The sequence below is a fragment of the Sparassis crispa genome (genome assembly GCF_003851025.1).
Source record: "Sparassis crispa DNA, contig_000003F, whole genome shotgun sequence".
Lineage (NCBI taxonomy): Eukaryota > Fungi > Basidiomycota > Agaricomycetes > Polyporales > Sparassidaceae > Sparassis > Sparassis crispa.
In genome coordinates, this window is record NW_020939750.1 from 1,780,122 (window position 1) to 1,793,701 (window position 13,580).

The following is a 13,580-nucleotide window of genomic DNA, read 5'->3' on the forward strand; positions in this document are numbered from 1 at the left end:
ATGGGCAATGATTCAGTGGAGCAATTGTTAAGCAGATGCGGGCAGTATCAAGAGGGCAGAAAAGGTCAGGACCAGTTAAGTATGATGGCAAGGGAGAAGGATGGGTAAAACTCACCATCACGGAAGGTACACTAGTGAAAGCCAAATACACATCTCATCCCATCCAGTTTGTACATCTTTGGGCAGTCTTGCATTTTGTGCATTTATGGACAGTCTTGTCTTTCTATGTTTTAGCATTCTTCTGAAAGCAGTGTGATTTTACCTCTAACATGTTTTCAGCGATTATTGCGACTACAAAGATTTCCTAGCTATATTATCGGGCTACCCACCTCATACTTCTGGAATAGACTTTTCTCCTCCCCTGCACTTCAGACTCCACGTGGACTTAATTCCACTCGCACTCCACCTTTCTGACTTGCGATGGAACTAAAATCGCATCAGCGGATGGTTAAAAAAGGTGTGACACACTGAGGCTGCAGCACCACAGGCACCAGAAAATAGGGCTGGCATGGTCAAGAAGGCTGTGGCATCACCACCATTAGGTGATGAAGGGCCTGGTGACAGTATGACATTGACCAAATTGCATCGTGGATGACAGGCGTGTTACGTGTGACTGTTGGAGTGGTCGAAATAGTACAATTGTAGGCCCTTTCTATATCAGTCAGTAGTTTCAATTTTTTTTTAAATTTACGATAGTACAAGACGAGTAAAAGCGCAAAGAAAACAGAATGGAGTAGACAATTTTTCTCATATTATAAGGGAAGAAAGAAATGAAAATGATTGGAAGGAATAAACATGAGGAAGCATGAGCCATTTGGCATTTATAATGATGATGACATTGAAGTCAATATACTCAAACAATGAGTAACCAATCATTACTCTCAGAGGTAGGGGGGTCTTGCATACTGCTGCGCAATTTCAGAGGTAAAGAAACCTCTCTGCACTCAATAGAGTGTACCGACGGTCCTTTTCACATCAACAGGAAAACTTTATGAATTTTTATGCTACCACTTAGATAGTGTAGATGCATGTTCTAATAGTATATATCCAAGCTCTCATCAACTTTTAGACAAAATGGACAAGCAATGCTGGCAGAGTGAGCATATATACATGTAAAAAGCCCTCAATCTGAGTTGGTACAATTTACATCGGGCTCGCAAATTTTCCACAAGCCATATTTTGAGCCAGAGTTATGATAGTATTTAACTAACACTCAGTACAAACATTTTCTTACCTTAGTTGGAGAAGATCAGATGAAAATTGAGCATGCTATTTGAGTAAAGATAAATGTTGCCGACAGAGCATCACAGTATGTCTGCACGACTGGAAGCACCTGTCTCTCAACTTGTGGCCACATCTTCTCTTGCTCCTCATACCATTGTGCATGACCTTTGCTTTCATGGGACTTGTCATGAATTTTCGTGCCTTGTCAGACCACATCAAACAACAGAACAGCCACTGTGCCAACAATGCTCACCTTCAGAGGACAGCTGATGCCTACCAATTTGAACTGCAAAAGCCACAAAATCAATGGAAGGGTGTTCATATAATTGCAAAGAAACATGACATACCTACACAGTACAAGCCCATTCTCAACCATGTCACAGGATGTCATGTACCGATGTCTGCATTCAACATGAAGAAACAGAAGATTTCACCTGCAGAGGAAGCGGTTATGGTCAGGTTTATCCTCGAGTCAGCCTCATGTGGGTTCCCTTTGAACCACCATTGAAGGCCATGCCAATGCTATCATTGAGCAGTGGATGGATGATAGCTTTAATCACAAGAAGGATGGTGTCGGTGAGGGGTGGATCAGCCAATTTTTAGATAGGCACCATGACATGTTACAGACACACTGGAGCAAGTCGCTCAATATCCAACATGCGTGAGCATTGAACCCTGATGCTGGCAAACACTGGTTTGATCTTATTGAGAAACAGATTGTGCAGAAGGGCATCCAACCTGAAGATAGTATGGATGAGAGTGGATTTCTGCCATCAAATCAAAATGTTCAATGAGTGGTAGGAGGGTGTGGGGTGACAATGCAGCACTCTACAGGTGGCACAAGCAGGGGAAATGTGACTGCACTTGTCACTGTTTGCACTGACAAAACTGCACTCAGCCTAGCAATCATCTATAAAGGTCAACACTTCATGCAGAAGTGGTGCAATAATAATGTTGCAAATGCTTCATGAGTGATCCTAATATATAGTGTGTTAAATACTGACTCACATATTGTAGAATCTGCCATTCACTGAATGGCTGGACTGACAGTGAGCTTGCACTTGACTGGATGATCAACAACTTTGATTGGCAGATCAAGAAAAAAGCTGGTAGATGCACATGAGTCCTCCTGCTTAATGGTCACAGCTCCCACTACACAGTTGAACACCTCAAGTATGCCAAGGACAACGATATCAAGATTCTTGGCTATCCACCACATTGCACTCATGTGCTGCAAGGTCTCAATGTTGTCTGCTTTGTGAAAATGAAGGAGATCTGGCACGAAGAGATCAGAGCATTCAAGACACAACATAATGGCACAAGCGTCTCGAAGGGCGACTTCACTGGTGTCTTCAGAAGGGCATTTCTCTGTGCATTCACCCCAGATACCAATCATGCAGCATTTCATGCTACTGGAATTCATCCCTTCAATTGTGATATCATTTCTGCAGAGCAGATGAAGCCTAGTGAGCCTACATCCACTCAAGGCCAGTGCCCACTGCCACAGACAAGCCCGACACATGCAATTATGATGGCTTTCATACCTACCAGCTGACATCATTAGAACAATCACCCAGAACTCACACACCTATCAGCCAATATATACCTAAAAGTCCATATAACTGAGGTGGAATATTTTGTGTAAATTTTCATAAAACCGAGTGTTGGCCAAGAATATAATATAGGATGGAGATATAGGGTTGGCCAAGATAAGTAGGCTATATAGGCTGAGTCGCATATTTAGGAGTTAGCCAAGGGAGGTGCAGTTTAAAGTCTATATAGGTTGTCGGGCATTTTGGGGTCAGCCGCCATTTTTCTATATAGATTGTAGCTGAAATAGTGCCATTGGCCAAGAGTCATAAAATTCCAATCCTATATAGAGTTTGCAGACAGTTGGGCTTGGCCAAGTGGACCTATATAGAATCTTTGTGTAATGTTCTACTCGGCCAAGGCACATGAAATTTTGATCCTATATAGCATTTTCTGAAATTTGGCTGCGGTCAAGGGCGCCCTATATAGATTTTTGTGAAAATAATGCCTGCAGCCAAGGGTCAAGAAATTGGAATCCTATATAGGATTGTCTGAAATTTGGTCGTGGCTGAAAATATCCTATATAGTTTTTATGAAAATGGTGGTCTTGGCTGAGCGTTCTGAAATTTATATTCTATATAGGGTCTTCTGAACTTTGGCATTAGCCAAAAATGCCCTATATAGTTTTTGTGAAAATGGTGGCCTTGGCCGAGGATCTAGAAATTTTCATTCTATAAAGAGTTTTCCACACTTTGGCCTTAACCGTATAGCTTTCTACACAAATGGGGCTTCAGGCTAAGGCATCCAAACTTAATGGTCTTGCTGACACTAGTGCAAAGCAGGGGTATACCTCTGGGAACTTTGAGCTATACCCCTACCCTTACCCTCCAAGGGTACATACCCTTCACCAGGGGTAAGAGTATGGGTAAGGGTACCAAACCCTGAGGGTATACCCCTCAATATCTGCCTTACTTGAGGAAATAACATCATAGACATTAAGTTTAAGGCTTGTAATATTCTTCTTTTCCCTTTAAAGCTTCTGTAAACATAGTTTAAGGCTGTATCTAGGCTGTACTTAGGCTTTAGTCACCATACAATTACTGCTTTCATTATATATACTATATGCAGTGATACCCTCCAGGGGTACAAGGGTCTGAAAGTTCATACCCCTACCCTTACCCTCCAATACCCTTACCCCTTACCCTTGAGGGTTATGCATACCCCTGCTCTGCACTAGCCTAAGTGATGAAGGAGAGTGAGTGACTATCTGTTCATGCCTGGTCAAACTTATTCACAGATTGTAATTACCATGTCAGTTAATCGAGTTAACTGGCTGAGAGCAAAGGCACAAGACACAAGATACAAGGAGGAGGTACCGAAGGTGTAATATGAGATGTTATGGACTGTCCTGTGGTTTGAACGCAAGCAGCATGAGTGGCAGACCAGGGAGATGGAGGCGGTGAGTGCAGGTTTATGTGATCATGCATCCTATGCAGCAAAGCAAGGTGCAATGTGGAAGGACTTTGCACTTCAATCACAACAGGCATTCAATGGTCAAATGATTGTCAGATAGTCTGCGAGTTGCAAAGGTAGGTATGCAAAGTAGTTAATAAATGTGTGTAACTGGCTATTTAAATTTGAACGAGTGTATCCTCCAGGACCTTAAAGAAGCATGGTGTCAGGCTAGTGCAGAGCAGGGGTATACCCCTGGGTACTTTGAGCTGTACCTCTACTCTTACCCTCCAAGGGTACATACCCTTCACCAGGGGTAAGGGTATGGGTAAGGGTACCAAACCCTGAGGGTATACCTCTCAATATCTGCCTTATTTGAGGGAATGACATTATACACATTACGTTTAAGGCTTGTAACAGTCTTCTTTTCCCTTTGGAGCTTCTGAATACATAGTTTAAGGCTGTATCTAGGCTGTACTTAGGCTTTATTCATCATACAGTTACTGCTTACATTATATATACTATATGCAGTGATACCCTCCAGGGATACAAGGGTCTGGAAGTTCAGAGCTATGGTTCAGTTTGCTCAATCAGATGAAATCTGGCTTGGAGAAAGCACATACTCTTGAGCTTTGCCAGCTATAATTGATAGTAGGGCTTTTGAAATGATGAAAGTACTGAGAATGCTGTTGTAGCAGATGGGCCAAGGGTTCAAAAAGTACACATGGTGGTGCGTGATGTGATCACGTGACTGAAGTGCCCGTGCATCGCCCGGCGTACCGGCATGGCTTCACCTTATTCATGCTTCATTGTTACAAACTCAAGTGTTACAAATTTTTCTAACTACAAAAATTGAAAACACAAAAGGTGACTTGTGATGACTGAGGGCGGGCCCTCCCTCATTCGCCACAAGCACCAGAAAGAAGGGAAAAGAAAAAAAAGATAGACTACAAGAAAAGTACAAATACAATCTGAAAAACACCAAAAGAAAGTCAGAAAACTGTCGCAAAATGTTAAAAAATGCTCACCTTGTGTGCTGCATTGCTCACGCTGCAGTGACCATCATCAATTTTCAGTACATGTGTAAGAGGCTGTGGAAACATCAAAAGATCAGTATTCTTCAAAGTGTAAGGAAAAAAACTCACTGGTTCTTTCAATCCACTATAGGATTTGGCCTCATCTTCACCACTGCCATAAAACCCACTATATGCTGAAGAACAGTTGTCAGTATCAGTATGAAGTGTAGTGGAGTACTTACCATATCGTCCTTACACCTCCTGTACTCCCACCATACCATGCAAAAAGAAACAAACAAGTAAAAAACACTGACCTTGTGGAGCAGGCCAATGGCAGCTCCACGCACAACTCGCACAGCACAAGGCTGATGGCCGGCGACAATGTAATGTGCAGAGCACATATGCGCCTGGATACAGGCACGCCGAAGCGCATTGGCACCGAAGTGCAAAATCCCCCAATTCCCATATACCAGGTGAGAGACGCAAGTAGGTCGCTCCCACAATGCGGAGCCCTCTGCAGCTCATCGCCACATGCCCAGTGTGATCCCCCAAAACTCAAATACCAGGTAAGGGACATGAGTGGGTCGCCCTCAGAATATGGAGTCCTCTGCAACTCATCATTGCATGCCCAGTGTAATCCCCCAAAACCCACATGTACCCCATGACTGGCCAAAGACCAGCCATGGGATGAAGTCAGTAAAGTGCGCGCCAGCACACATATTACATAATACTGTCTACAGGAAAAGAAACACTTACTATACAAAGGCACTCACAAATAACTGAGCTTTGACACTGCATGCCCATGGCAACATGCAGCAACAAAGCTCAGCCACTTGAGGCCGGCTTGCTAGAAGGGGATGGTGGTGGTAGAGAAGGAAGAGAGAGAGCAAGTTGCGCCAGCTCATAAAACCAACTATTTGGCCATATTTGTTTGGTCATGTGCCCCAGACACCAGACGCGTTAAGCACCTTCCATATGCAGAAGGTGCACACTAGTGGCTAAAATATTACTACATTTGGAATTTTTTCGGACTCAGATCGAATTTCAGCCACTGTCCACTAGATTTCAGAAAGTCCAGCCCTCCAAGCATATCATGTGATCTCAATGGGTTCGCGCGCACAAGTCCTTTTGATTGCAATCACTGTAATCTGATCTATCCCTCTCTCTCTCTTGCTCTATCCTTGCTATCTCTGCTCTGCTATATTTCTGTTGCTGTGCCTCTGCTGCTTATTCTCACACATCTATTTGGCTACTTTTGTATATTCTACCATGCACAGCCAGTCTGAGAAGCACACACAGTCTGCTCAGCTGGCCAGTCAGACCTCTACCTCACTAGGCAGAGACATAGTAGTGTAATAAACTATGCAAAGGTCCAAGTATAGTTATAGTAAATGTTATAGTCCAGGTATGAGTTTGTTGGACCTGTGAAACCTGTACACATAGTATAGGTGTATGAGGTCTGACTATATAAACCTGCGGAGTTTTTATAAATATATGAGTGAGACTCAAATTAAACTAAATTAATTAAAGCACAAATGCTAACACATATATTCTGTAAGAGAGCTACTTAAACTTAAACTTTGCATGTTAAACTTTGCTCTTAAGTACTACTTTACTTGAAGACATGTCCAGGATGTGTAGTAAACTACACATAGGTACATACATAGTAATAGTACAGGTCATAGTACAGGTTTATCTTTTATAAACCTGTGACCCTCATAGACCTGTACTATATGCAGGTCTATGTACCTGTATGTATACTCAGGGTCAGGCCTTTGTACTATAAAGGTAGACCTGTGTCCCTGCCTATACCCCGCAGTCTGGTGTTAGGCAATCTACCTTCAATCTGCACTCAATCCCGGAGAAACCTGCATCTGTGGGTACAAGTCAGGACCAACATCAAGGTTTCAATCTCAATCAGGCTGATCAGCCAATTGGAGGAGGCATCTCGTACTGTAGATCTGTGCCACCAGCTTACTACCATGGCTAACCTTTGCAAAAGGACAAACCAGGTATGTTTTCATGTTTCTAATAGTGAATACGTTTGTCAAGTAAGCAACATTTCATTTGATATTGTGATGACAGACTCTACCCTGCATTCGCTGACACCTCACATGACCCCCCAAGCAGATACTATGTCACAATTGACTCTGAGTGTAGATGAGATGAAGGACATGGATAATTAGAAGCAGTTCCAGTTGAGAGAAAGCAGAGATGACAAGGGGAGCATTGTGTATAGAGGTTTGTATGAAGATGCCAATGAAGATGGTCAGTTGAAGGGGGAGTTTCTGAATGATGACTCGGACAGAGGTGAGACATTTCTAGTAAATCACGATCACACCGGTAGCCTACCTCTGTCCAATGATGAATCAAAGGAGAGTGATAAATTGGACAATACCAAGGAGGAACATAAGGAAACAATTCACCAGCCACTAAGCTATGCGCCTGTGTCAAATGTCGAGAAGGATATCAAGGAGGATGTCGAGGAGGATGTTGAGGAGGAGAGCAAGGCCGAGGCCAAGGATGAGAATGAGAATGAGGCAAGTGTTCCTGCTCTGCCCTCACGTGTTTTCAGAGCCGCCCATTTGTCGAAGTCATATGCAGGCCGAAAGAATGTGCATCTGCTGCTAAAATGGATGTCCCTCGATGCCGAAGCAGTCAACTCATACGTGATCCTGCAGTGTCTATCACTGCTGCTGTTCATGAACATGAGAACAGCTTACTCACCTCCAATCCAACTATACCTCCTTCTGCTCACGCTCCTAAGCATCAACATTACAAGATCTTCCAGATGGCATAGAAGTCTGTGATATGATGTTGTTTCTCTCTTCAACATATGCATCTTGCTAACACCATGCACCTAGTATTGCTTTCTTTGGCAATAAGGCAGAAACTTGGTCGACTGTGACCGTCCAAACTGCAGCAGAGCTGTTTGCTTGCATTGCATTCCAGATCTCCGACAGTGGAATATGACTGAGCAGATGCAGTTTGAATGTCTGGCCTGCACCATAAAGCGTGACAGAGGTGCAATGCAGGTATACCATGTAGGTTTAATATGAATTGTTTACTCGCACAAAAGCTGATATTTGAGGGATATCAGGGCCTGTATAGTGTCCCATCCACTGAAAAATCTTGGGTACCATTGATGAAGGGTCTTTGGATTGTCGGCAAGCCTGAGATAGCACTGACCACAAGGTTGGATATCTCCTCTTTGGTTTTGGTTCATCTGCACCTGCACTCACTGCCTGTGCATGATACCATCACCAATCTTGTGAAGGAGTACCTTTAAGCCTATTACGTTGACCGCAGCGAGTTCCTAAATCGGCTGAATGTTATCTTTGACTTGGAAGGTTCAGAGGCAACAGAAGGTCATCATCTTCATATGCTCAACATAGTGTCAAAAATTTAATCATATGTATTTAGATTAAATTCAGTGGCTCTGAATCATTTGATATGAAGGATATTGGTCTCAGAATGTAACAGCAAAGGACAGCCCAACTACTACTACACAAACCCTGAAGGTGGTCTGACCTGGCTCATTATAGCTGATGGCATCACATGTGATGAAACCTGTATATATACACTTGGTGAAGGCCTCAGCTTTAAAACTCCTATGTGTGAAGAGAATTTTGCCCTTTCTGATCAAAACAAATAGAAGATGCTACTTGGCTGAAGCCAAAGTGTGGAGAATCCTATATAGGATACAAATTTCAAGAGTCTCGGCCGAGACCATTATTTTCAAAAACCCTATATAGTGTATCCTTGGCCAATGCCATATTTCAGAAGACCCTATATAGAATAGAAATTCTACTACCTTTGGCCAAGGCCAACATTTCTGCAAGAACTATATAGTGTATATTCAGCCAAGGCCAAAATTCAGATCTCTCTATATAGGTTAAATTTTGATGACTCCTGGCTGAGGCCACCATTTCCACAAGAACTACATAGGATATCTGTAGCCGAGGCCAAATTTCAGACAATCCTATATAGAATGCAAATTTCTTGACCCTTGGCTGCAGGCACTATTTCCACAAAAATCTATATAGGGTACCCTTGGTCACAGCCAAATTTCAGGAAATGCTATATAGGATCAAAATTTCATGTGCCTTGGCCGAGTAGAACATTTACACAAAGATTCTATATAGGTCCACTTGGCCAAGCCCAACTGTCTGCAAACTCTATATAGGATTGGAATTTTATGACTCTTGGCCAATGGCACTATTTCAGCTACAATCTATATAGAAAAATGGCGGCTGACCCCAAAATGCCCGACAACCTATATAGACTTTAAACTGCACCTCCCTTGGCTAACTCCCAAATATGCGACTCAGCCTATATAGCCTACTTATCTTGGCCAACCCTATATCTCCATCCTATATTATATTCTTGGCCAACACTCAGTTTTATGAAAATTTACACAAAATATTCCACCTCGGTTATATGGACATTTGGGTATATATTGGCTGAATGGGCTCGAACTCATCTACCTGTAAATGCCATTGCAGGGTCATCTTGCATTGACACTCTTATGTTGCCAACTCACCACGAGAATTAGTGTATGGCATGGGTATTACTAACCCACATGGGTTGTAAGTATGGGTATCCATGGGTATGGGTGTGGGTCAGCAGTGAGTAACCCATGGAAACCCATGGGCCATCTTATGGGTTTGTTGTAAACATAGGGTTCCAGCAGTGTGGTGGTGGCATAACTGCATTGTACCTCTATGAGGTAATTCAAACCTGGTATCACACATAGCTCAGAAGACCCATCTCATCACTCTGAAAGCATGGCAGGTGACGACACAAAGACATGCATACTACTATTGTGCTATGACTCCCACACTGCAATCCATGGGATACCTATGATGGGTCTTGACCCATACAGACCCATAGCTGACCCATACCCAACCCACAGAAAAGCCATACCCATGTGATGTGGGTATACCTTGTCAGACCCATGGAATACCCATGCTAGACACTAACGAGAATGCCATCACAGTGCCTTCATGATTGGGACCTGACATTAGCCCATGTCCCAGTCCCAGTCATCAGCATCAATGGAAACCTGTGCTGAACATGCCATCAAAATGTATGCACATCATGACAGCCGAGCTCTCACAAACACAGTCAGGGTCCTTTTTTGTTTCAAAAGCATCAATGACATCAGCCCAGATGATTCCACCACCAGTCTATAAAGCCCTTTCACCTCTCCCAGCACCCAACTGGAGTTTGCTAAAGCCTCCTCTTGCATCACTATGTACAAATTTAGCACATGCGAAGTGATAACTGGATGTGTAAGAAGAGATGAATGCTGCATAAAATGCACAGCTGGTCATACAAAATCTCACACTGGTGAAGATAAATCAAGCGCTCCACAATAAAGAGACCAAGAAAAAGTTGGACAAATCCAAGCTCTTCGTTGAGAGTAAAGGATGACATCTCACTGCTCAAGGTGCAATTGATGAATTGGCTTGCCATCAGAATGAGAAGGAAAACAAGGAGTTATGCAAGAAGGCAAGTAAAACTGCCCGAGACACAAAGAAGGCAAATCGTGCAGCACAGGATGCTCAATAGAAGAAGATGCTTGGCAAACACCAGGAAGCACTGGAACTCTGGAAGGCTGAATGTGAAAAGCTCTCTGCAAGCAGTGCATGCAAGAAGGATCTTCCGAAGCATCCTCCGAAACCCAAGAAACTGAAGCCGCAGACAGCAGTCAATGCCGAGGATGAATCAGTGCCAGGGGTATCAATGTTGATGAGGAAAGTTCTGAGAGTGGGTCAGAATCAGATGGGTAAAGGGCATGTAGTAGTTGGATGGCACTGTAGAACATCACAAAAACAACAAAGATGCTTGACAAGTTCAAAAGCGACGGTGTGCTCGAGATTTGAGTTGACAGTGTCAGAGGGCGTGCGCTGCATAACACGCACTTCAGAGCGATTGTGCCAGATGTCACTGATGTCACATTTCTATCACGGGTGTGAAAAGGAATACTTTTCCGTGACATTTGACTTGCGACGAGTTTATTCAAAGTATCTTCTTTCATCCACCGGTTTCAAAAATTCAAGTAGACAGAAAGTCCCTAAAGATACTTTTATAACTTTGTATGAAATATGGAGGCACAGAAATATGATGTGGAAGAGCTACACGAGAAGGTACAGTTTGGTGTGAAAAGGACTGCCGGTACACTGTAATGTGTGGATAATTTAGGTCAAAAAGTGGATCGAACTACTCACAGCACAAAATCGCAGATTATGGATGGGGAGAAATTTTAGAGACTCTGAGATTCTGTCGCATTATCCATACATTATGACATCCTGAGATTGTCTTTCATTTTGCATCGCGTGAAATGTCGAAAAATGTATATTTTCTATGATTGTGACTTTCATCCAGGATTTGGCATGAGCTTTCCCGGCACGTGGTCATACGCGTATATGCGTAGCATGCGTCGATGTCGCGCATGAGTCCCCATACTAGACAACACTGACAGTGTGACTATATGTGCCCCCACTGCTTTTCTTTCATAGACCTCTGATTACATCTGGTACTCTGAATAGTGACCAGTTGCGGGTGGACGAAAAGATTGTCTAGCTTTCTCGACTCCGATGGCCCCCACACTGCGCATACAATGTCATTGTGCACAGTGCAGCAAGAGCACCGATGGGTATGAGTTTCAGACCAAACAAGTCTGTGCTAAGCACTTGAAGTTATATGGGCTACCTTGTCCTGCACCTGGGGTGTCACTTCCTTCCATCTCCCAACCCTTACTGGCAACTACTCGAAACAATGTTGCCTTGCTTCCTCTGGCTTCTGCATCCAGATCAAATGATGTTCAAGACTCTGGCCGAGTAAAGGTGCTATCACTTCCTCGGAGATGTTCTCTAACTGTGATTTATAGCCGAGCGCTTCTCACAGACATGGTGTGGACTTTGGCGACCTGGGAGATGCTGCCATGAACTTTCCTGGTGTTGATCTAGAGGTGCACGCTATGCCTTCGCGAACCCCATCTCCTTTTCCTGAACCCATCCTGGAGCCTCTGCCTCAGCTTGACAATCATCCTGGAGGCGACTATCGCAAAGTCAAGCTGCCCTCAGTTGGTACTCCTGGTTTAGACCGAGATCAAGATGAGCTGCCACACATCTCCATCCCGGCTTTCAATGAAGAGTCTTGCATTCGTATGGCATACCTGCATGCAGTAATGGGTAACACGTTTGAGAATTTGACATGGAAAGCTGCGACACAACAACTAAACCGGTCACTTGATTGTCTGGATGCACAAGCTGGCGAACTTCCTATCAACCCTCAGCCAGCTCGGACTTTGGCTACTGCTAGGCAACGTCTTGGCATCGATCCAGATGCATGGATCATACAGTATGCCATCTGCCCAGTCTGTTGGAAGCACCACACTCTGAACGAACTGAAGGAGCTCGCATCACCGGACTGCACTGTTCCTGGATGCTCGGGTAAAATTTATGTTGAAGTTCTTGACTCCAGCGGTAGGACCCGACGCGATCCCATCAAGATTAACCCACAAGTCTCCATCGTCGAGAGCATCCGGCGTATGATGATGCACCCAGGTTTTGCAAGATCGCTGTGCGATTTTTGTAGCCATCAAGCCGGACGCAACAATGATGAAGACTATCAAATGGAGGACATCTACGATGGGGACATGCTGTTCAAGCTGCAAACTGGTACCGTCTGGGAAGTTAACTCCATGGGTACTGTTCGTGATCGACTGTGCGAGAATGGTGCAAATGCAACAAAGCTTGTTAGCCATCGCTATGGACTAGCGCTCTCCATGAATCTTGACTGGTGAGTTCATACATAAATGTCCTAGGATATATACTATGCTGAACTTGTTGATAGGTTCGGTCTTCTCTCTGGATGACCGCATTCAACGGGTCCAATCTATCTTGTGATCAACAACCTTCCACGTGAGCTTCGGTACCTTCAGCTCAACGTAATTTGCCTTGCAGTTCTACCCGGTCCTGGTGAGCCGAACCAACAGCAGCTTAATCATGCGCTGGAGCCAGGCATCAAGGAAATGATTAGCCTTCACAACGGTGATGCTGAACTTTGTCTGTTTTTGAGAGCATTCAATGAACAAATCATTTTTAATCAGGCATTGAGATGCGTGTTCATGATCAAGATTCTGCGAAAGTCTACGCCAACTTTCTCTGCGATAACTGCGACACCCCTGCCGCTCGCAAGGTTAGCGGCACTGCAGGACACAATCATGATTTTCACCCCTGCCTTTATTGCGACATCGATATCCTGGACATCAACAAATCCAGTGGCTACGATAATTGTTTGCAGTTTTGTACCAACTACATATGATTTGTCACTACTGATGAGCGAGTT

At 43.9% G+C, this 13,580-nt stretch overlaps 1 protein-coding gene across 1 annotated transcript; it reads left to right on the forward strand.

Annotated features, from left to right (window-relative positions):
- Window positions 1-12,207: 12,207 nt before the first annotated feature.
- Window positions 12,208-13,107, forward strand: SCP_0406820 (hypothetical protein; the record flags this gene model as incomplete). The annotated part of the gene is made up of 2 exons (XM_027757410.1): window positions 12,208-13,031; window positions 13,086-13,107. The coding sequence occupies 2 exons, from the start codon at window positions 12,208-12,210 to the stop codon at window positions 13,105-13,107; spliced, it is 846 nt and encodes a 281-aa protein (XP_027613211.1).
- Window positions 13,108-13,580: the final 473 nt, after the last annotated feature.